At 45.7% G+C, this 20,890-nt stretch overlaps 1 protein-coding gene across 5 annotated transcripts in view; it reads right to left on the minus strand.

Annotated features, from left to right (window-relative positions):
* CTIF (cap binding complex dependent translation initiation factor) overlaps positions 1–20,890 on the minus strand; it is a 150,374-nt gene that overhangs the window by 89,971 nt on the left and 39,513 nt on the right. For all 5 annotated transcript variants that reach the window (XM_064438140.1, XM_064438142.1, XM_064438138.1 and 2 more), the window contains exon 6: positions 17,083–17,158. In XM_064438140.1, the coding sequence (XP_064294210.1) occupies positions 17,083–17,158 (76 nt within the window). The remainder of the gene's footprint in view (positions 1–17,082; positions 17,159–20,890) is intronic.

Consider the following 20,890-nt stretch of genomic DNA (forward strand, 5'->3'; position numbering starts at 1 on the left):
CAGCACAGCACACATGGGTCCTGGCCACCTCCAAGCTTTCTTCAACCTCAATCATTGGAGCCAGGACTAAATTAAACTCTCTGGCAAAGAGGACTTAGTTTCCAGCCACCCAGGAGCTAGAAAAGGAGCAAAACTCTTCCAGCTTTGCCACCGCTGATCCAACAAGCCCCATGGTGGAGGAGGGATGTTCCGTGGGACCTTGACAGTAGGATGTGCTTGCCTGATGAATCATGGCATGGCGCAACATGCCTCAAATGGAAGGCATAGGAAGTTGTTTCTTGGGAGATGTCCCGGTTTGGAGGATTTCCTGATTAACTGCATCTTTGGGGACCACACCATAAATTGCATATTGACAGCAAAGGCTGAATGTGTAGCTGCAGCACGTGTGCCTTGGTGATGAGTACCTCGCAGAAGACACTTTTCCCAAAAAAAAAGGGCAGGGGCACAGAGAAGCGATGGCTGTGATGGTGATCAGGACTATCACAGCTAAACACCACTCTTTAGTTATCATTAAAAACACCAGCACTATTCCCTACAGAGTCTGCCCTCCCATGTTGCCCCAAGGACACAACCTCCTGGATTCCCACTTGCTGATCATTAATGCTGGTCTATAAGTCCCCTCTCACAAAATGGTGGGCATTTTAGTGAATTACAGACTCTACACATGCAGTCCCAGACCCAAAGAAGTATCATTTAGACCCTTCCCACCATCTTTCTTTGGTGTTTGCTATTGGCTCCTGGCGGAGAGCAGACAGCCAGCTAGAGGGAAGACAGTATTTAAAATGGCATTAAATACTTGGTGGCAGCTAAGCTGTCCCACCTCATCCTACTGCAGCCAGCGCCAGGATGAAACAAAAGATACACAGAACGGCAGAATTACCCAGTGTGAAAGTCCCTGTGTGGGGTGAAGGATGCAAATGCAATTAAAGCATTAGAATAATTAGGCAAAACATCCGAAGTACCTTGAACCTTCCTCAATGTCTTCTGCTGATTACTGACAGCAAGTTTTCCAGGGTCTATTTTTAACTCTTGGCCCCTAGGCTCCTGAATTATACATAATTCAGAGATAATAAAACTTTAAAATACAGGACAAAGTCTCCTAGGAGGAACTGCCTCTGCAAACACACGCATGCACATCAGTACAACCACGCTGGGCAGGAAGAAAAGCCCAACCAGTGCCACCAAGCCCTTCCTAAGCCACCAAGATGGAAATAAGCTGGAAACGCTGCTACATTGAAACAGGGTGCTCCAGACACACCGACACAGACACGCGATGCCATAGGAAGAGTATAAATAACAGACAAAAGAAATCCCCTGTTGTTACAAGGATCCGCAAATCCAAAATCAGTTACAAGCTGACTTAGGAAACAGAGCTTTTTCCCATGTTATAGCAAAATGGGAACAATACTTCACGAGTGGAAGTAACTCTAATTGTTTTAACTGACGTTATTTTAGTGTTGTTTAGGTTTATCGTTCATTTGTATGTATTTCCTCTACCCCAGTCAGGCTTAAAAACAAACCTTACTGTCAGCAGTAAAGCGTCCCATCCATAAATAAATACATTTATCCAGTAAATATAGATATAACCACACCATTGCTTGGAATCCTTAAATGCAGAATATTTAAAGAATCATTCAAATAGTGTTGGGACCTGGGTTTGCTTTCCTCTGGAAAAGGGAGCCTTTTTCAGCTAATATTGGGAATATATACCGCCCACATTACTTGCGATCAGGAGGCACCACACCTGGTATCTGGTTTGCAGTCTGTCCAGGTAGCCCAAGCTCATCCTGAGAAAGGGCTGCACTTGCTGCTCTGAAAAGCTTTTCCTATATTTTGCTTGGCTCATGCTAGTTTGGGGGTGAGGGAGGAATTGCTTTAGCTGGGACTTATAGTGTTATGAGGTTGCTATGGGAATATTTGTAACGCAAGTTATTTCAGTCCCTCTGGGACCTTGCATTTCTTTAAAGTATACTTTTCCTCTATATTTTTCATGTTCCCCAGTCTGTTTTTCCCTGTCTCTTGTCCCCTTCAAAGCCTACCCCCCCCAGCTGTGATCCTCGACGTGCCATCTGACCACGCCTCTCCAGCCCAGATGAAGTGGGCAGGTGAGATGGCAGGAGGACCCTTCAATTCCCCGTCCACCCTCAACACCTCCCCATCGTGCTATCATGGTGGATGGCATTGCAAGGAAGCAACCTGCAGGCAGAATAGGGACCTCTCTGATGAGCTTTTAAGGTGACCTATAAACACACCCCATAGGACAGCAGGGAGTTTGGGACCAGCGCCCAGGTCACCCTCTAAGCTTGGAGGGTCTGTTGAACCTCTGTGCAATCCCCAGCATCAGTACAGGCTCCTCTGGCCGGGTGCGCTCACCTCGAACCTCAGCATCACTCTCAGCACGAGGTAAGGGCTGTATCCAAGTATATTTTTATTTCACTCTTATTATTAATAAAAGATTGCATGTTTTTCATATGCATTTGTGCAATCCCCCAGAACCAAGCCCCTACAGTTCTTATCCTCTTGGGTGGACCGGAGTTTCACCCCATAGGAGCTCCAGCTCATGCAAGCTCCCAGGAGTTGGTACAGTCCAACAGTGATGAAATCCCTTATTTGCAGAGCGATAACTTTATAACCTTACAAACAAGAGGTGGCTTCTCTTTTCTTTTAACATGGGTAAATTCAGATGTGCTAGGAGAACTTTCTCACTGCTCAGCCCTTGGCACTTCCCATTGGAGACCTTCCAAGTGCATGAAATTTTGCAACACCATAACATCACAGGCAATAGTTAATAAGTCAACAAGCATTTTTTTGCCATGATCCATATCACTGTGATCCATATGTTGCGCCACCAAAGTCAAAGAGAATTTTGCCATCGACTTGAATGAGGTCATGGTGGTGGCAGCCCCTCTTGGTCCACCAGTGGACCAGTGCTTGTGAAGCAAGCTGTGCAGAATATCACCATCCTCTCCTCCAAGCCCCTCGTATTGTGCTGGAAACATTTTCACACAACAGATACTCCTGTTTGCAGTTGGCTGAAGACACAGCCAACACATTTTCCCCAGGACTATACTGCAAAGAAATAGTTTTTCTCCTTTCTGAATTCTCTGCTTAGTCCAACTCAGCCCAGTATGAGCAAGTGAGGATCCCATGTCACAGCCACCCCAGCTCAGAAAATACCCCAATGTGCAAATGCCAATTTAATCTTATAAAAGCCTCATTCTTCCCTTTGAAAAGTTCAATTCCTTTTCAGGAATTTGGGCATTGCAACACAAAGGCTTGACTTTCTCCTTGCCAGGTTACTGGCAGTTCATACCTGGGTAGAAGAAACTGCTTTTTGAGTGCCCGTCTGCTCCCTCCCAGGATTTTCCTTTTATGCATCAAGCACTAAGATTCCTCCTACTGTAATGGGTTTTAATGCAGGGATAAGCACAGAAAACATTATGCACTTGCCACAGAGTATCAATCATATCACATCATATATTAATTACGCTGGTGGGTTTTTGCTTTGCAGACCTCTGGGGGCCATAGACTACTTAAAAAAATAAAATGAGGACGAGTAAGAAAAGCAAGTTTGTATCTGCTTTACAGCAGTCTCCAAATGTGACATTTAGAAACAGATCTGGCATTTCCACCAAAAAAATATCCTGAAAAACTGCTTTTTATCCAAAAGTTGCTACAGGACAGGCAGCAAAATGGCCATACCCACTCTCCCGTATCTTGCAAAGGCTGAAGCTCAACCACGACAACCCCAAAGACACAGGCATCATTCAAACATCAGCTTTCCTGCCAGTGAAAGCATGCATTACAGCTGCTTTTGTGATGACTGCCAGGAGCTGGGTGAAGCCCTTTCAATTCATTTCACATTGGCCAAGATGACATACCTTCAGGTGTTTCATCAGAACCAAGCCGGGACAGAGAAGAACCAGCAACAAAACTCAGCAAACCAACCCAACTCATGGATATTTTCATGTGCCAAGCAACCATCACTAAAGACCTTGCTTACTGGGATGTCTCAGGTCACGTTGCCCCTCCTCGCTAGGGCTTTTTTAGCTCCTTTCTCTTTTCTTTCTTGCTGGCAGGATTGTGCCTGTGTGATAGGCTCAGCTCCAGAAGTTGCAAAGGGTCTGAGATAGTGGTCACTGAGAGCGGTATGACCAACGAGCAGAAAAGAGCACGATGGGAAAACCATGGATGCACTGCATTACGAGCAACTCGGAAGCAGCCATCAAACTGCTCACTACCAAAGAGAGATTGGAATTTTGGCAACCAGCACATCCCCCATGCTCATTCAGCCGACTCCCTCCTCCATCCAGGATCCCTGCCTACCACCATCAGCACCACAGCCGTAAACATCCTACAGATGCCATGCCTTCATGGTGGCTCTGAAGCCACAGAGGGACCCTATGGCAGCCCTGGGATGCAAACTGAGGTCTCCCATGCCACACTCCATGCTCACCTGGGTAGCTCTCCTGGGCTGTAGCCTTAAATTAGGTAGCCAAGTATATTACCAAAAGCAACTTTGGACATCCTCACTGGCATGTTGCTCTTTGCCCACTGTATATAGTTACACCCATGTACAAGATGCTAAAGGCACACTGGGTCCTTCCTCCTGACTGCATCTCTGCCGGGATCAGAGACAACCTGGCGAGCTGGGATGGCTCAAGCCTACCCTTCCCAAAACCAAGTCATCAGATGCCTGCAACTCTGTGCTTGGCAGTCTCAGCCTTTCTCTCCTTATCAATGCCAAAAATTTTTCATTTAACATCCATAGCCTTTCACCAGCAAGAACACCGCTCAAGGAGTAGAACCATCTTCTACGCTCCTCCAACAAATCGAAGCAAGAAAAATGAGGCTCTTCCTCATGCAAAAAAAAAAGAAATCCCCACCAGCTAAGAAAAGCTGGAGGTTAATATATATTCCATGGGTTTGAGGGGGAAATGGAGCTGCATTCAAAGACTCAATGGCTAACCACACTTCCTTTGTCTGGCAACTGCCCACTCCCCCAGCAGAGTTATTGAGGAAGTTAGACAAGCACTGTATTTGTTCCAGCTGCAGATTTCCCTTAACCCCTGGTAGTGGTGTTTTCAAAAAAACACAGACCTTGTTTTCTGATGGTGGCTTTTCATCTTCATGCGTGCCACAGCTACAGTTACTAGCTTTAAATGCTGTTAATCATGGATTAAAAATAAAGAAAAAAACCACCTTTGCCATTCCAAGAAGTCCCGGCTGGATGAGCAAAAGGGGGATTAAAAGAAGGCTTTCAGGAATTAGCTTGGAACAGGAAAGAAGAAGATAAAGCCATTATAAAAGCTTGTGTTAATACAGGAGTCCTTTTTGTTGTGTTAATGCAGCCATGCAAATTCCTATGAAGATTTATTAGTCAGGTCATATAATCTGCTCTCCTTCCTCTTCTGATGATAAAATTGAGGCTATTTTCCTCCACTAAAATGTTCCTCTCTCTCAATTAAGAGGAAAATTTTTTTTTCCAAGACTATGTTTGTGGTCTACATGAGGCTATGGGTGAGGCTGATGTCTTCAGAACAGTGAAATACAGACACTGAAATTAAGGTACCCGTTCAGAGACTACACCGTTAGGATGCTCCCTGTAAGGTGAGCACAGCCCCAGGTCTGTGGTACCCAGTGCTGAATAACTTGATGGAGCTGGGATATGCAGCCCCATCCCCTTCCACCATCCCAGACCTGCTATAGCATCCACTGTCCCATGGGACTTCAGTCCAGTAAAGCATTTACTTTATGCAAATCTGCTCCTAGGTCAACTATTTGCCTTGGCCTTCAGCCAGCCAAGCACTTAGGCACATGCTTAAAGTTAAGCACAAGAGTAAACAGATTGAAGTCAGGGGGACTTAAAATTAAGCACATATTTCAAGGATTTGCTGGATAATGGCCTTAACCCCACTGTGCGGCGTTTAACTGGGATGATTCCCAGCTGATTAGCCCCCCCCTTTCCCCAACCTCCCCTCCACTGGACCAGGCAACAAACAGTTTCTGTTTTGCCACCATGCTAAAGGCTTGGCTTTAAAGAAACCTTGTCTAGCCTCCAGGTGAAGTATGTCTTTCTTTAATTATACCTGCCTGTGAAATACCTTCCAGAAATCCCCACCCAAACAAAGCCTCAGGAAAGGAAATAACAGAAATTCTTGATGGTTTCCATGGGGGAAATGATACTAACCAGTGAGACGAGGTGCACGTAAGATGAGGCTGATGACTGTTCCTACTATACACAGCTCCCAACCCAGAGACTCCTTAAATGGCAACCCCATCCTTGCCAGAGACTGTACACCACCAGCACACAGGCTTTGCACATGCACTATGAGTGCAGCAGAAATTCCCCATCTTGGAGAACCAGAAAAATGGAGGAGGTCAAGGGCTGGTGAGACACGAGGGTTCACCTACCCTCTGTCGGGATTTGGCCACTTGTTGAGCAGATGCTGGGGAAGATGCTACCGTGGCATCGTGGAGGAGCACCTGTGCACAGTAAAGGGACAGATTTCCCCCCACCATGAGAAACATCCATTGGTACCTTCTCCAAGAGCAACACTACACCAGAAATAGAGCACCTCGGAGACTTCTTTCTTTTTTCTTTCTTTCTTTTTGCAGCTCAGGATTACTGAGTTCGCAGAGTCTCTCTTTAATGTCACATGTGTGGCTCAGGTCCCTCAGGCCCCAGCAGAAGCAGCCTGGGATATTTGCACAGACCCCTCACAATGGAAGGAAGAGGGTGTAGGAGGGAGGATCAGGCTGCTGACCCCTTTATTGTTCTTAAGCCAGAAGAAAGCTTCCTCCTGGCTTAAGAACCACGGCGCTGAAAATGTTTTCCAGCCAAAATGAGTCAGATGGAGTCACTGTGTGGTGGGTTGGATTTTTTTTCTCTCTCTCCTTCCCCTGCCTCCCCCTTCGGTCAAGCAACAGGGAGTCACAGGGTTGTTCTCCATTCACAAAATACCTGCTGCACATCACGTAGTCCTTCCCCCCAATGATGGGGAAAGGCACTGTAACCCAAGCAAATGAAAATAAACCTTTTTTTTCTTTCTCCACATATTTGAAAAAAAAAAAAGAAAGGAAGAAATGGCCCTGCTCCCAGACTGATGCCTCCTGCGTGTGCCTGCCAGGGAAGGGGTAGGCGGGGGGGAAGTGAGATGATGATATGAAAGAAAACAAAACCAGCAAATTCTGCTCTGAAAGGATTAAATGGAGGTTTTCCAAAAAACCACCCCGTCATTATATAATGAGGCTTAACTCGGAGTCACCGGGGTCACACAACGCAGCACACTGGAGAAACCAAAGCACAGTGTAGCCTTGTAATTGTTAAGCCAACCATTAAAAAAAAAAACAACAACCAAAACAAACAAAAAAAAAACCCCAAACAAATAAAAACAAATTATATTATGATTATATGACAAGGTGGCCATTCATACACAACTGGTTGGGGTATTTTTTTACCCACTTTGCTCTTTCTGGCTGAAATACCATTTTAGTATGAGTTTGACTCCTCGCCTTTCTGCCCATCAGGGTGGTGACCTGTTTTGATGGGATGCTGCCACCACTGGGCAGCAATGCCACAGCGAGCACTGGGACCGCACCGGCTCCCAAAGCCTTAAGGCATGTGGGGCTGATCTACTCCAAAAGCAAAATAAAATACAAGTCTATTAGTGGAAACTTTGCCCTGGCAATCAGGTACTGAAACCCATCGCTGGGTTTCCAGATCAAAATTTGCATGCAAGGAGATGATTTTTTAGCATGCTTGTTGCACCTACAAGCCCAACCACAATCCGTGGCCACCCACCTAGCCCCCAGGTCCTCTCTGGTTCTCCATAGCCTTTAGGTTGAACTGGTTGTACAACCACAGGCAACCCTGAAGCTCCTCCATCTTCAACACGTCCCAGCGCTGTCTTCACCGGAGGTTCCCATGGAGCCGAGCTGCAGGGCTGAACAAGCTCCATGGACCCAGCGGTGTGGACAGGAACAACCCAACCAAGAAGAAAGCTTTAAAAAAATGCCCGTGCTAGCCCTCTGCTTTTGGAAAACCAAGCTTTCATTGACCATGGGCACAACATCTGGAGGTGACTGGCCACCACATGCCCAGGAGGTCCAGCTGCAGGACCTGGCGGTGCCATTGGGTTGGAAACCTGGAGATCATCCTGGACTCATGATTTATTTTAAATTACAACAAATGCAAATTTGTTCTTCATATTTGACTCTTAAAAACTGGCTTTGGTCCAGATTATCATTGCAGAGTGACCATCAAACAAGAAGACAGGGCATCTCATTTCTTCCACTGTTGCTTCAAACCATGTCCATGCAACTACTGACCCCAAACCTTTTCATTCTTATCTAGTAATCATGCAGCAACCCAAGCTTGAGGAACACATTTTTTATGTTGTATTTATTCATAGCCCCAAGAGGAAGGCTGGCCAAATGAAGGCATACGCAGCCCACCAGCTTTATCAAATAGTGTCACTCACAGGCACATGATGGGGTGAGTGTCAGCGGCTCCCTCCCCAGGACCAGCAAGCAGAAGCAATCCGTATCTTATGTGCTACCTGCCCAGCCAAGGGGAAACAAACAGCTCCTATAAGCATACATATTTTCTTTCTGCTCAGAAAAGGTGCCTCAAAAGAATATACAATGAGAAATTAAATAATCAAGTGAGTCATGAAAGCAGGAAGAAATGAAGCTTTATCATTCTCCAGTGGTTTCTCTGCTCATGCATTACAGGATAATTATTTTTTTTTAAGAGAGAATTAAAAAGAAAGCAAGCCAACAATGAGGAGTTTCTCCATGGTGGTACCAGCAGGTGAAGGTCAGAGCAGAATAACCCTGGGAGACATGGACACTGGGGCAGCATCGTATGGCCAAAGACATGGAGACCATGTTCCTCTCGCTCTTTCTATTAGCCCCAATGAAATCCTTCAAACCCACCATCCAGCACAGGCATTTTGGGGATGGCACAGAGTTTTCTTTCACTGACCATGCCAGCACATGTACAGCCAAGTGCCTGCTGTTTTTAGAGCCAGCTGAAAAGTTCAAAACCCCAGAGGTATTTTTAAAATCATAAAATGAGGGACAATATGAACGTGGGACTAGAAAGGACCTCTGGGTTACAGAGCTCAGTCTGCTACTGGAGGCAAGGACATAACTTAATTCCCTTCATAAACAGTCTCTATTTTCCCTGTGGAAGAGACATCCAGGCATCATATGAAGCAATACATTTCCCACTTAAGGGACAATCTTTGACCAAACCACCTTGGATTGCAATAAACACTTATCCTGCCACTAAATACCTATATTTACACCCATAGCTATATATACATCTCCCCAAGCTGGATGGGATTCACTTACCTGCTGCCTCCAGGCAGAAAATTAACATTTTAAGAACTTCTGGTCTCATTTATTGTATCAGTTGCTATTTCCATAACATCAGAGGAAAGGCAGCAGAAAGGGGGGGGGGGGGCATCTTCTGGTTAACAAGAAATTTTTTAATGTGACAGGAAACATTAACCTCATATTTTACCAGACAAGGGACGAGGACATCCCCCATTAGCAGGATTTTTAGAGCGCAACGTGTTTCTAGGCTCTGTAGGTCCCTCTGCCAACAGGGACATATGCACATCTCTCTTCTCTGGTCCTGCGGTATGTCTACTTTTTTTAGAGAGAAAATTCCTTCCTTCCCTTTATTTTATTAAAAATTCAGGCCTTTCACGGAGAGTGGAGAAGGGGATTAGGATGTGGAAATAGCCAAGCCAGCAGAAATAGCTGCTTGACCAAAGAGACATTGAGTTTTTATTTGGGATCTTTAGAAATCTGGAATTTTTCTCTGCTATTTTTAATAACATTCTTTAACTTTATCATTACTCCACAACTGGTTTCAGGAAAATATTCAGCAAATTCAAGGGAGTGCAGCAAAAGCCCTCTCAGATTTCCAATTAATCCTCTGGGAAAACAAGGGAGAAAAAGATATAACACTATTCAGAAGTAAAATTCAGACAGGATTTGGGGGGTGTGTGTGTTACAGTCTATAGAAAGGACTGGGAAAAAACAAAACAAAACAAAACCTTTCAGGCTTACTTTGGATATTATATAGCAGCACAAAGCAAACCTTTTTGAAAGGGAAGTCAACTATAAGGCTGAGAAAAGCCTGTGTTGTTCCCCAGTGTGTTTAAGCCAGATCTCAATGTGGTGACATTTTTGAGCCTCAAATGTTATTTTTACATTTTACATTTTGTTATTTATACCCCAGAACAAGTCCCCATACCCAAATCAGTTAATTCCCCAGAAAACTGCAGTTCTCAGGTCTACCTGTGAACTCCTTAAAAGCAAAATATAGGATCTTTCTTCATCATCCTCCCAGGAACAGATTTACCCACCCAGCTCTCCCATCCTCTTCTCTCACCTCCTTGTGGTCCCTGATCGTGAACCCAAAACCCACCACCTCCTGTTGGTAAGCCCAGCCTAGTCCCGCTACTCAGCTGCTTCATGTCTACCCCTCCATCAGCCTGGCCCAAGGAAAAGCTGTAAAGCAGCCAAAATCCCATTATTTGTCTCTTTTTTTTTTTTTTTTAAGCACAAGCCAGTGCCTGGCAAACTGGGGTTTAAGGAACAGAGATGGTCCAGCAGTGGACACCACCATGGTCTTCATCTCCCTCCTACTGAAGTTGGCATATCCTTCAAAACGGGGTGGGAACAACAGGGTAAATGGGGGACAGGGACAGATGGACAAATGGAAATGTGGGTGTTCAGAGGAACATCCTACATTTGATGGGGCAGCAGCATCTTCCGGAGAAAGGGAAGACCCCTCAGCACATCTCGCACTGCTCCTCGGTGTGAGGAGCATTGCTTCAGACTGAGCCCTGCCAGAGTATTCCATAGGAAATGTGCAGAGTTGAGGATTACATTTCTAAAAAAGTGGGATGTCAAAGGGGAATCAGGAAGGTGTCACGATGCAAGTGAGGGAGACCTGGGCTGTGGGGCATGTCTAACCCCAGGCACCAGATCCCCTCAGGGTTGTGGTGCTTGGACAAGGCAACAATGGGGGCATTCAGACACCTTCAGTTTTAACCCCGCTCTGCTCAGGGCCTCCATCTGCTTTGAGGCTCACAACAATGCACAGTACTAACCAAATTCAGTCTCAGGTGCAGAGAAACACCTTCCCCCTCCACAAGCCCCAGGGTCCCCCATGCTGGACATGCAGCCCGAGCCCGAGGTGGGCACAGCGGGATGGAGAGCAGCATGACCTGGCGCAGGAGGGTACGAGACACAGCCACCGTGGAGTAAGGCTTCTGCTTGGAACAAGCCTCTTGTTTCCTCTGCGCAGAGCCGCGTTTCGGGGCCATGCAGCAAGGCCGCAGTGCCCTCTAGTGCTGCAGGGCTCCCCTCTGCCACCAGCCCTGTCCCCTTGGCCACCAGACACCCAGCCAACCTTCAGAGCTGCAACATAAGCCACCCTTGCCCTTTCCACCAACCCTCCTTGCACATCCCAACCCTGTGTCTCTGAACCCAGCTGACCCAAACGGGGTGCAAGAGCACCCCAATGCCTCCCATACCGGCAGGAGCTCATTACAGGTCCACCACTCTCCAAACAACAGGGCAGCTTGGCCCCAACCCTGCCCAGCTGACCAGTACCAGCTCCAGGAACCACAATAAAAAAGGCACCAGGTTGGGAAGACACCCCCATGAATTATGAGCCAACATCACTAAGTCTGCTTGAACTGGGTGACAGCCAGAAAAATAAAACCAGCCCTGAGAAGGGAGAGTCCATCTCATTTGTTACAATCAGAAACCAGCTCTGAAGAACAGCAACAGCAACAACAATAATAATAATAATGGAAATGTCAAAGCTCTTGGCCATTTCCCTGGTGTTTCCTTTATGCAGTGAATAAGTCTATCATACAATATGGAAGACCATCATAATCTGAACCCCTCCCTGGAAGACCTCCCCTTTTCTGCATGTCTGATAAAACCCATGGGGTTTATAATCTGGTTCAGGGCTCACAGCGACTGTGCTCTACTGCCAGAGTCCAGGCTTGGACCTTGCAAGAACCTGTGAGCTGGTGACCTATGTGGAAGATAAGCCAGCCTTTGTCCAGACCTCTCCTCTCCAGTGCTTTGGAGATGGCAACGGTCTCATCTGCCTTCCTTGGTCAACGGTGGCCTTAACTCTAACATAGGAGTGATGCTGAAGGGCTACAGGTGACCATAGCAGTTTGCCCTCTCAGCCCAAGGAGATGGTCATTGTCAGTTGGGTTAAATGCAACAAAAACCAGGCCACAGAAAGACCATATCTTACTGGAAGTCACAGCAAAACAAAAGCTTTTTACTCAGCAGTGGAGATCTGACTCCCAATACATTGTGACCTATACTCAAATAAACCTTGACTCTTTGACAGGGACTTTCCACAGTGGTTTTAGCAGTTACAGTATTGGAAAGACCCTTGGGATATGGGAAGCTGGCTTGTTAGACTAGAAACCTTCTCTGAAAGCAATGCCATGCCTACACGCTCTGGATGGAGTCTAGCAGGATCTGGGAGCAGGGAGAAGAAAACCCCTTAGCTTGAGGCTCCTAGAAAGCCCCCACAACCTGTTCATAAGTGTTTGATGGGCACATAAAGGACATCAGGGTTACACCTGGCAAGTGGCAGGAGGGACATACAGCACATGGGGCACACCACATGGACCGGGGCACACCACATGGACCAGGTCACTCCCAGTGGGAGGGAATGCCAGACAGGGATGAGCCCACCTCAGCTCCACTGGTGCAGAACAGTCTGCTGAGAGAGGGCCATGTTGTGGCCAAGGCTCTGAAAGAGGAGGGATCTGGGCTGGCTAAAATGAGAACTGCCCAATCTTGCAGTAGAGAAAGAGCAGGCAAGAGGGGACGTGGAGGGGATGAGAACTCTTTATGGGGATAGTAAATAATACCACCCCATGAAAGAACTGTCCCTGAGCTCCAAAGAGACCTGCCCCCCTGCCACCACCACCCTGGAAGGGTCAGCAATCTGTAGGGTCCAGGAGCAAGCCCCTCACACCAGTGCTGGACACTGACCCCCTCACCTCGCATGGAGAGTGATGGCAGAGGGGATGCTCGCCCACGATCCACCCTTCTCCCCCTGGACACCTGGGTTGGCTTCATCTCTCTTAAGGCACCTACCATGTCTGAACAAGTCCATGTGTGAGCTGGTCCCTCTGGGCTCCTTGCAGAGCTGACAGGGAAAGGACGTGTGTATCCTCAGATGGTAATCATCTGACCTTCTCTAGACCTCTATGTTGAGATGCAATGAACCATGCCCCAATGTGTCCGTGCCTCTCCTACGGCAGGAACCTTAAGTGACCAGCCCATGCACAGGTCCCACTTTTACCCACATGAGCTCCATGCTGAATTGTAAGGTCTGACTTGAAATTAATTGCCAATGAGGAGGGGTCCCAAGGAGAGTGTGCAGAGATGCCTGTTAGGTGCCTAAATTGAGGTGGGATCCCAGCATGGTCAAGAATGACAGTGCTTCTAAGCCTGTTTGGACAAAGTCAGGAATAGTGTGGTGCTAAGAGGAACATGAACAACTTACTGAGTCTGCCTTTCTCCTAAGGAGCTGCTCCCTTGTTTCTCATCCAACAAGGAAGCTGGATGACAACCATAGCCAGAAGAGAAACAAGCAGTTTATTGTAACTCCAAGCACAATGGCAAAAAGGGTCAAAAATCAGTAAGGAAAGAGGAGGAGATGAGCTGCGAGGCAATTAAGATGGCAAACCAAATTACATCAGTGCTGTCTTTCAAGTTTATCCCATAGTAAAGCCCTGTATCCCTTTCAAAAGTGCCACATAATTTCTACCTCCTAAAACACACCATTCAGAGGAGGGCAGGCCCAGTCTAGAGGCATGAGTGCAGCAAACTGAAAGCCAACAACTGCAAGATGCCAGCCCAGAAACCATTTGGTATGTGTCTCTGCTCGTGTCTGTCAGCATTCACAGCATGTCCCCATGACATGCAGCCTCCTGCATCCTTCATGAGCTTCACAGGGAGGATGGAGGGTATCTTGTAGGACATGACCCCTTGGGTTGTTTTCTCTGGTAAGTGTAGAGTTTGCCAAGGGCTCACAGTCTGAAGACCATATCTAGGACCAGGGCATTCGGCTGTGACACATCCAAGCCTGAAAGCCTTTCCGAGCATTTGTCAAAGGGAGCAAAAGCAAAATGCATTGACGTCTTCATGATGCCAAGACTGTTACATGGTCTCCTCCAACAAACCAGCTGAGGTGAAAACAGAGAGGATGATGAAGACTGGCTCTGCATCTGAGCTGCGCCTCTCTAACGCAGCAGACAACCGATCCTCCCTGGTGTGCAATAAAAAGCAGATCTTATGAATGGGGAATACTTATCTTCAAAAGATTATTTTCTTCCAAAGACATTTTTTGGCAGCACTTAGGTGAATCAGTGCCCAAATCCAACTACAGACTCCTGTGAGTAAGGAGAGATGAAGAGGTTATGGCTCACAAGCTGAGCCAAAGCAGTGACCTCATGCACTCCTAGCCACAAAGCTTTCAAAAGAAAGCCTATTTACCAGTAAAAACAAGCACCCCAGATGAGCCTTGAAAAGATGGGGCAGGAGGAAGCTTCAAAATACCAGTTCTCAATGCTGTCACAAAGGAATTGCGCCCAGTGCTGAAGCGGAGCTGGATTTGCCTGCCTGTGCATGCCCACGAGATGGCAGAGCACGCCCTGCCACGGAGCTGGCTGAGAGCTTCTCCAAGGAGCAAGATGCACACATTCTCCAATTTCGAAACAAAAGGCTAGTAACAAGCATTTTTCCCTCAGACAGCTATGAAGAAAGAAAGTTTTGGGGGAGGTTTTGTTTTTTGTTTATTTTTTCACCTTTTAATTGCCAAATAGCCGCAGGCTTTCCTTGCAATATTTTGTTAAAATACTATTGATAGATCCCAGCAGCAAAATTCAGGTATATATATTAACACCCAGATATCCAGAATATTCTGCTTAACCCATTAGGGGGAGTCACTGTATCTCTCTGTAGAGATACACATACAGACCTGGATGTATATGGGAAATTAGTTCTAGATTCATGCCCTATGTCCATCATACTTTTCCATCAAAGGAACCCAAATTTCCAAAGCAGCCTGCAAGTAAGACTCACTACCTCTCTCAAACTTGGTGCTCTTAACCCTGTTATAGCTGCTGAAGCACATTCAGCAGCAAAACATTTGCATCCGAGTCACACCAGAGCATGCTCGGGCCAGCCCAGTCGCATTGGAGGATGCTCGGACCAGCCTCTCTGTCCATGCACGGCTGCCGTAAGCAACCCAAGAGATCTTAAACACAGACAGAACAAGAGTTTATGTATCTCCAACCTGAAAAGCCTCTTCTTCAGGATATGACACAAACATAACTGCAGTGTGGGAAAGCCCCATGGAAGATGAAATATTTTTCTTCCATAGGCTCACACGAATATTTTCCCTTATGCCCCATGCACTGTGCTCCACAGAGCCATTTAAAACAAGGGATAAAGACCAGCAAAATCACTGCCGGCATTGTATGATCACATTCAAATCCAGTTAACAATGATATGTCAGGATTAAACCAGCTGTCTGCAAGTATTTCACTTGTCAATGCTGAACAAGATAAATCCTCAACCAGAACTACCCGGCTCCTAGTGCCCACAGGCACATATGACTGTACACGCCTAGGTTAATGAGTCTCCAAAATAACACAGTATTGCATGAGTCTGCCCAGAGGCACAAACAAAACACCAAATCCAGCATTCCCAGTAGGTCTTCCAGCTTAGAGCTATCACACTAAGAACTAAGATACATATAAGGTATATATTGGTATTAATTCACTGGAGTCAATGGACTCAACCTGGTGTTACAACAGGATGAGATGACAACCAGACCAGGAGGACCTGGCTTATTTAATAGCTGTCAATTATAAAAGAAGTTAAAACCTAGAGAAGAACATCAGCTCCTCTCACCAAAGGTGGTTTGATTCCTCATATCCAATTATTCCCCAGGGAAAATAACTTTATTTTGCAGAATTACTGGGGTCTGTATCAGCTGAACCTGATGTTTTCTCCCTGTGACCTAAAGTCCAGACATACCGAGCATGGAAGAAACTGAGCAGAAAGCAGCTGCAGGCAGCATTCCTCCCTGCCAAAGTCAGCAGCAGTTCTCCACTCTTTCCACTGGTTTGCGTATTTAGTGCCAGCTAGCTCACCCAAAAGAAATAGTAAGATCATCACACCATCTGCAGGATAAGTAAGGCTTTTCCTCACATGATGCATGAGCAAGAAGCCCGGTGAGCTCTTTGCTCAGCACTGAAACGGGTAACGCTACCACAGCACACGAGATCTCTCCGTCCTTCCCTCTGGAGGCAAAGAGGAGACTTCAGCAAAAACATGCTGAGCATCCTCAGAAACTTGCCAGGACACTCAGCTCCTTTGAGGAATAGGGCTCTGGAAAGCAAAAAATTATATAATGCTGGAAAATTTACCTATTCAATGGGGATAAGGGCCTCATCCTGCCATTACCCAACATCTGAGCATCAAAAGTCATTTAACTAGAACTACCAAAACTGGGATGTAGAGATAGACTAGGAGAAGAAACAGGCTGGAGAAAATGTACAAGTAGATGACCATTGCGTATAAACATATGCACATCCCATAGGGGAAGCATCTGGGTCAGCACACCATCACTGCTGGCTTCCTGGCAGCAATTTATTTTGGAGCTGTCAGGAGGCTTGGTGCTTCTCAGAACCTCCTTTCCTAAAATATATGAGCCCTGTGTCCATGTACATGTGTGTATATATATATGTATATATGCGTGTATACATATACTGCCCTCAGTGTTTCACCTCCCAACGAACTGCCCTTGCCCAGCACTAAGATTCACAGCAAGGCTTGCTGAAAACCACAAGCATAATTCTCCATCACAAACCCCAAAGGACCATAGCTCAGTGCATCCAGCCCAGGCTTTCCCACTTCTGGGGAGGGTTTCCTAAAGAAAGGTGAGACAGGGAGGTGCTGGTCTCCACCATGCCACAGGCAGGAGATGTCCTCATTACCTACCTGCCACACTGGAAGGACTTTCTCTATGTCGTTCAAGTTGATGCTGTCACCATCCTCATATTTCCCTTTTCCAAGCCTGTGGCAGGAAGAAAACAAAACCAAAACCAAGTGAAACCTCGCTGGAACCAAAGTTAATTTTCTATTATGGCACATGGAAAAGATTAGTTCTTACTGCAGAGGACCCTCATGAAAACAAAGAGACTCTCTGAAGCGAGTAAGCTGTGCCTCCAAAACACTCCCACGTGGGCATAAAGCCATAAATACAAAATTAAATGCTTTTCCCAGTCCTCTCCACCTGCACCATCCACCACAGTGTTCAAATGCTTTTGGTAGTAGCAGCAGGGAGAAAGCCAAAGGCAGTTCTGAGCAGTAACATTGGGTGATTCAGTTCCCAGACCAAGCAAAACCAAAAGCACAGCCTACCTGGGAAAAAAGAAATGGGGACACAAAAACATAATGAAAAATGTTTCATTTGAAGCACTGCTCATTTGTTGGTCTCCACAGGAGCTCCTGTTTCCCTGCTAAGAAAGGTGTCAGCGAACAAGCACAAACATACATCTCAGATAGCAAACAGCAATCGATCTAAATACAAACATACAATTTGAAACACAAAAAATTTGGGGTGAGAAACCACCACAGACAGACCACACACATAGCTGGCAGCTGAAGGACTTTGTTGTATCAAGAAAGAAAAAATAAACAATCCAAAGATAATTACTAGCTGGATGCAGAGAGTTTGTAATGATAGGGAAGAAAAAATGGTCAATAAATATAATCCTTCTGCATTTATAAACAATTGAGATTATATATTTTTATTATGCAAGAACGATAGTGTATTTTTTGGTCACTTAGTGACAAGATATTGTTAAATAACATATATCAGACAGAAACTTTGATAGCAGCAGACCCAGGTGATCAGTGCCTAGAAGTCACAGAACAACAGATCTCAGTGGAATTATAGCAAATGGGGGGAAAAAATCCAGAAAAATGGCATGTGCTAAAGCACCAGACTCAAAAACCAGCAAGCTGAATGGAAACAATTTAATTAAAAACCTGATTGATTTATGGGAAATCAGAGGTGTTCAACAATTGACTTACCCTCATAGATGAAATAGCGACTTTGATCTACAAGGGCAAAAATATAGTGAGTATATATATAAAATATATATATATGAAAAAATACATCTTTTATATATATATGAGAAAAATCAAGTCAAACATCTGGGGACAAATAATATCATCTGCAGGTACAAAATGGGCAAATGTATCGTAGGAAAATATTATCTGAAAAGGATGGGGACTGTCCCACAGTGAACACCTGATGCTGGACTGTGGCATAAAGGCAGGGGATGAGGAAGCAGGAATTAGGGGGATGAAGGCAGCTTTCCTTGACAGGCAGCATGCCTGAGCCTGAACTACAGGACCGGAGGCAGCTTGGGCAGTCATGTTTCAAAGAGGCAGTTGAGAAATTTCTTAGAGTACAGGAAAAACTGAACTTGGGAACTTGAACTGAAGGAGCAAAAGCACAGCAAGAGCTAACGCTGGAAATTAAAGGCAGAAAAATTCAGGTCAGAAGCAAGGTACAGTTCCCTGGTTTTCCTTAACCACTCCACTTTGATTATTCATCATACCACCAAATTCAGTATCTGCAAATAAAATCAGATGTTTTTTCTGGAGGAAAACACTTTAGCCAAGCAAAAGACACTGGAGGTCAATCAACTGGATGCAGCTACATAGAATCATAGAATCATTAAGGTTGGAAAAGACCTCCAGGATCATCAAGTCCAACCGCCAACCCAACACCACCATGTCTCCTAAACCATGCCCTGAAGTGCCACGTCTACATGTTTTTTGAACACCCCCAGGGGTGGTGACTCTCCCACCTCTCTGGGCAGCCTGTTCCAATGTCTGATCACTCTTTCAGTAAAGACATTTTTCTTATTATCCAATCTAAACCTCCCCTGATGCATCTTGAGGCCATTTCCTCTTGTCCTATCGCAAGTTACTTGGAAGAAGAGACCAACACCCACCTCGCTACAACCTCCTTTCATGTAGATGTAGAGGGCAATAAGGTCTCCCCTCAGCCTCCTCTTCTCCAGGCTAAACCCTCCCAGCTCCCTCAAGCCGCTCCTCATCAGACTTGTTCTCCAGACCCTTCCCCAGCTCTGTTGCCCTGCTCTGGACACGCTCCAGCACCTCAATGTCCTGGTGGACATTGTCCTGGCCACAGGGCCAGCCTTGGGCAAGTGATCAGGAACAAAATGGTCTCTTCAGTACTCAAAGTGTAGAAAACACATTTTGAACAGCATCTTTCCCTTTTTTCCTATTAATTTTTCCATTGCACAGCTAGCATGTTAAAAAGTTCCACTGAAGCAAGAGGAAAAATGCCTAGCTAGCAAGTGGAGATTCTTGGAGGTTCAGCAAGCTGAGTTGTGCTCAGCACAGATTTGGCAGGGAGAGCTGATGAACGCACAACAGAGACAACTTTAAAAGTTAAAATATAAAACCAATTTTGTCTGTGCTTCCTCTGTTCTAGTGCAGGTTAACCATATGACCTGTATTTTGGGAGATGCACTGCTTGTGCTGATGGCGTATGTTTAACTTTTCTGCATATACAGTCATTCTTATTCCATTTTTACAGCTATAATATTTAGAAGTGATTAAATATCTCATCTCCATACTGCCTTCTCTACCTGTTTGCACCCTGGGCATTCACAGCACACCAGGAACCGGAGGCAGACCACAAAGCAGACCCTGCTGCATCCTCCCTATACGTAGCAGGTGGTGCTGGTAGGATCATCTGGCAAGTGCCATCAACCAGGGAGCATGTTATATCTTATTTTACAGAGGGCCCTTCATCCCATTTTTCAAAACCATCTGTAAAAATGGGAGTAAACATGACTAAGGCACCTAGTGACTTAGAACTACAGTGTTCCAAATATTCTGAAAATTGCTGTTTATATACCTGCAGTAAGTACTTACAGCGCAGAAAATAGCTGTACACGGTTGTGTGAGTCTCTGCCTGTCACTATATGGTACAGGAGCCTCCTGCAGATGTTGAACCTGGGCTGGGGTGGGATTGATAGCCTGGTGTTTCTAAACAAGATGTGCAGCCCATGCATATGGCATTGGCCTGCACTTTGGCAAAAGCAACTTAACAACAGAAAAACTTCTCTGAGAGAAGATTTCCATCCCTACGTACAACAAAGCAATGAGAAGTCACCTGCAATCTTCTCAAACTCATCTTTTAGACCTGTTCTGATTTTTTTCCTTCTGCTATGAGTGGGAAATGATTAATGACCAGAAAAAAATGACAAAAATTTGATGGGATAAAATGTGGTTATGGAGTCCTTACTCTATTTTTTTTTAGCAGATATCTGCAGTGAGTTGCATCAGGGATGAGCTGAAGCCTTGTCATAACTTGGGATAACAGGACAGCTAATACTGCCTGCAGCCCTGAACAGCGCTTCCAGTGCATTAAGCACCAGGACTGAATGATAAGGAGAGGAAAAAACATACTATGATTGTTTGAGAATCTGCAGAGAAATGGTGATGTCCATCTAAGCAACATTGTCGATCCGCTTGGTGCCAGTATGCATTTATTTGGCTTGACCAACCAACAACCAAAGAGGAATCCAGCAATACTGTGGAAGCCCGTGAAGGCTGTCCCCATCAAAAGGAGATGTTGAATGTTTTAACAGTTTTATGGCTAGCAGATGGGGAATGAACACTTGGACCTACATGGATCACACTGATGTTCTCTCCTTCCCTGAAGTCCCGTGGGAACTGTGACCAGTATCAGCACTAA

The sequence above is a fragment of the Phalacrocorax carbo genome, chromosome Z, assembly GCF_963921805.1.
Source record: "Phalacrocorax carbo chromosome Z, bPhaCar2.1, whole genome shotgun sequence".
Lineage (NCBI taxonomy): Eukaryota > Metazoa > Chordata > Aves > Suliformes > Phalacrocoracidae > Phalacrocorax > Phalacrocorax carbo.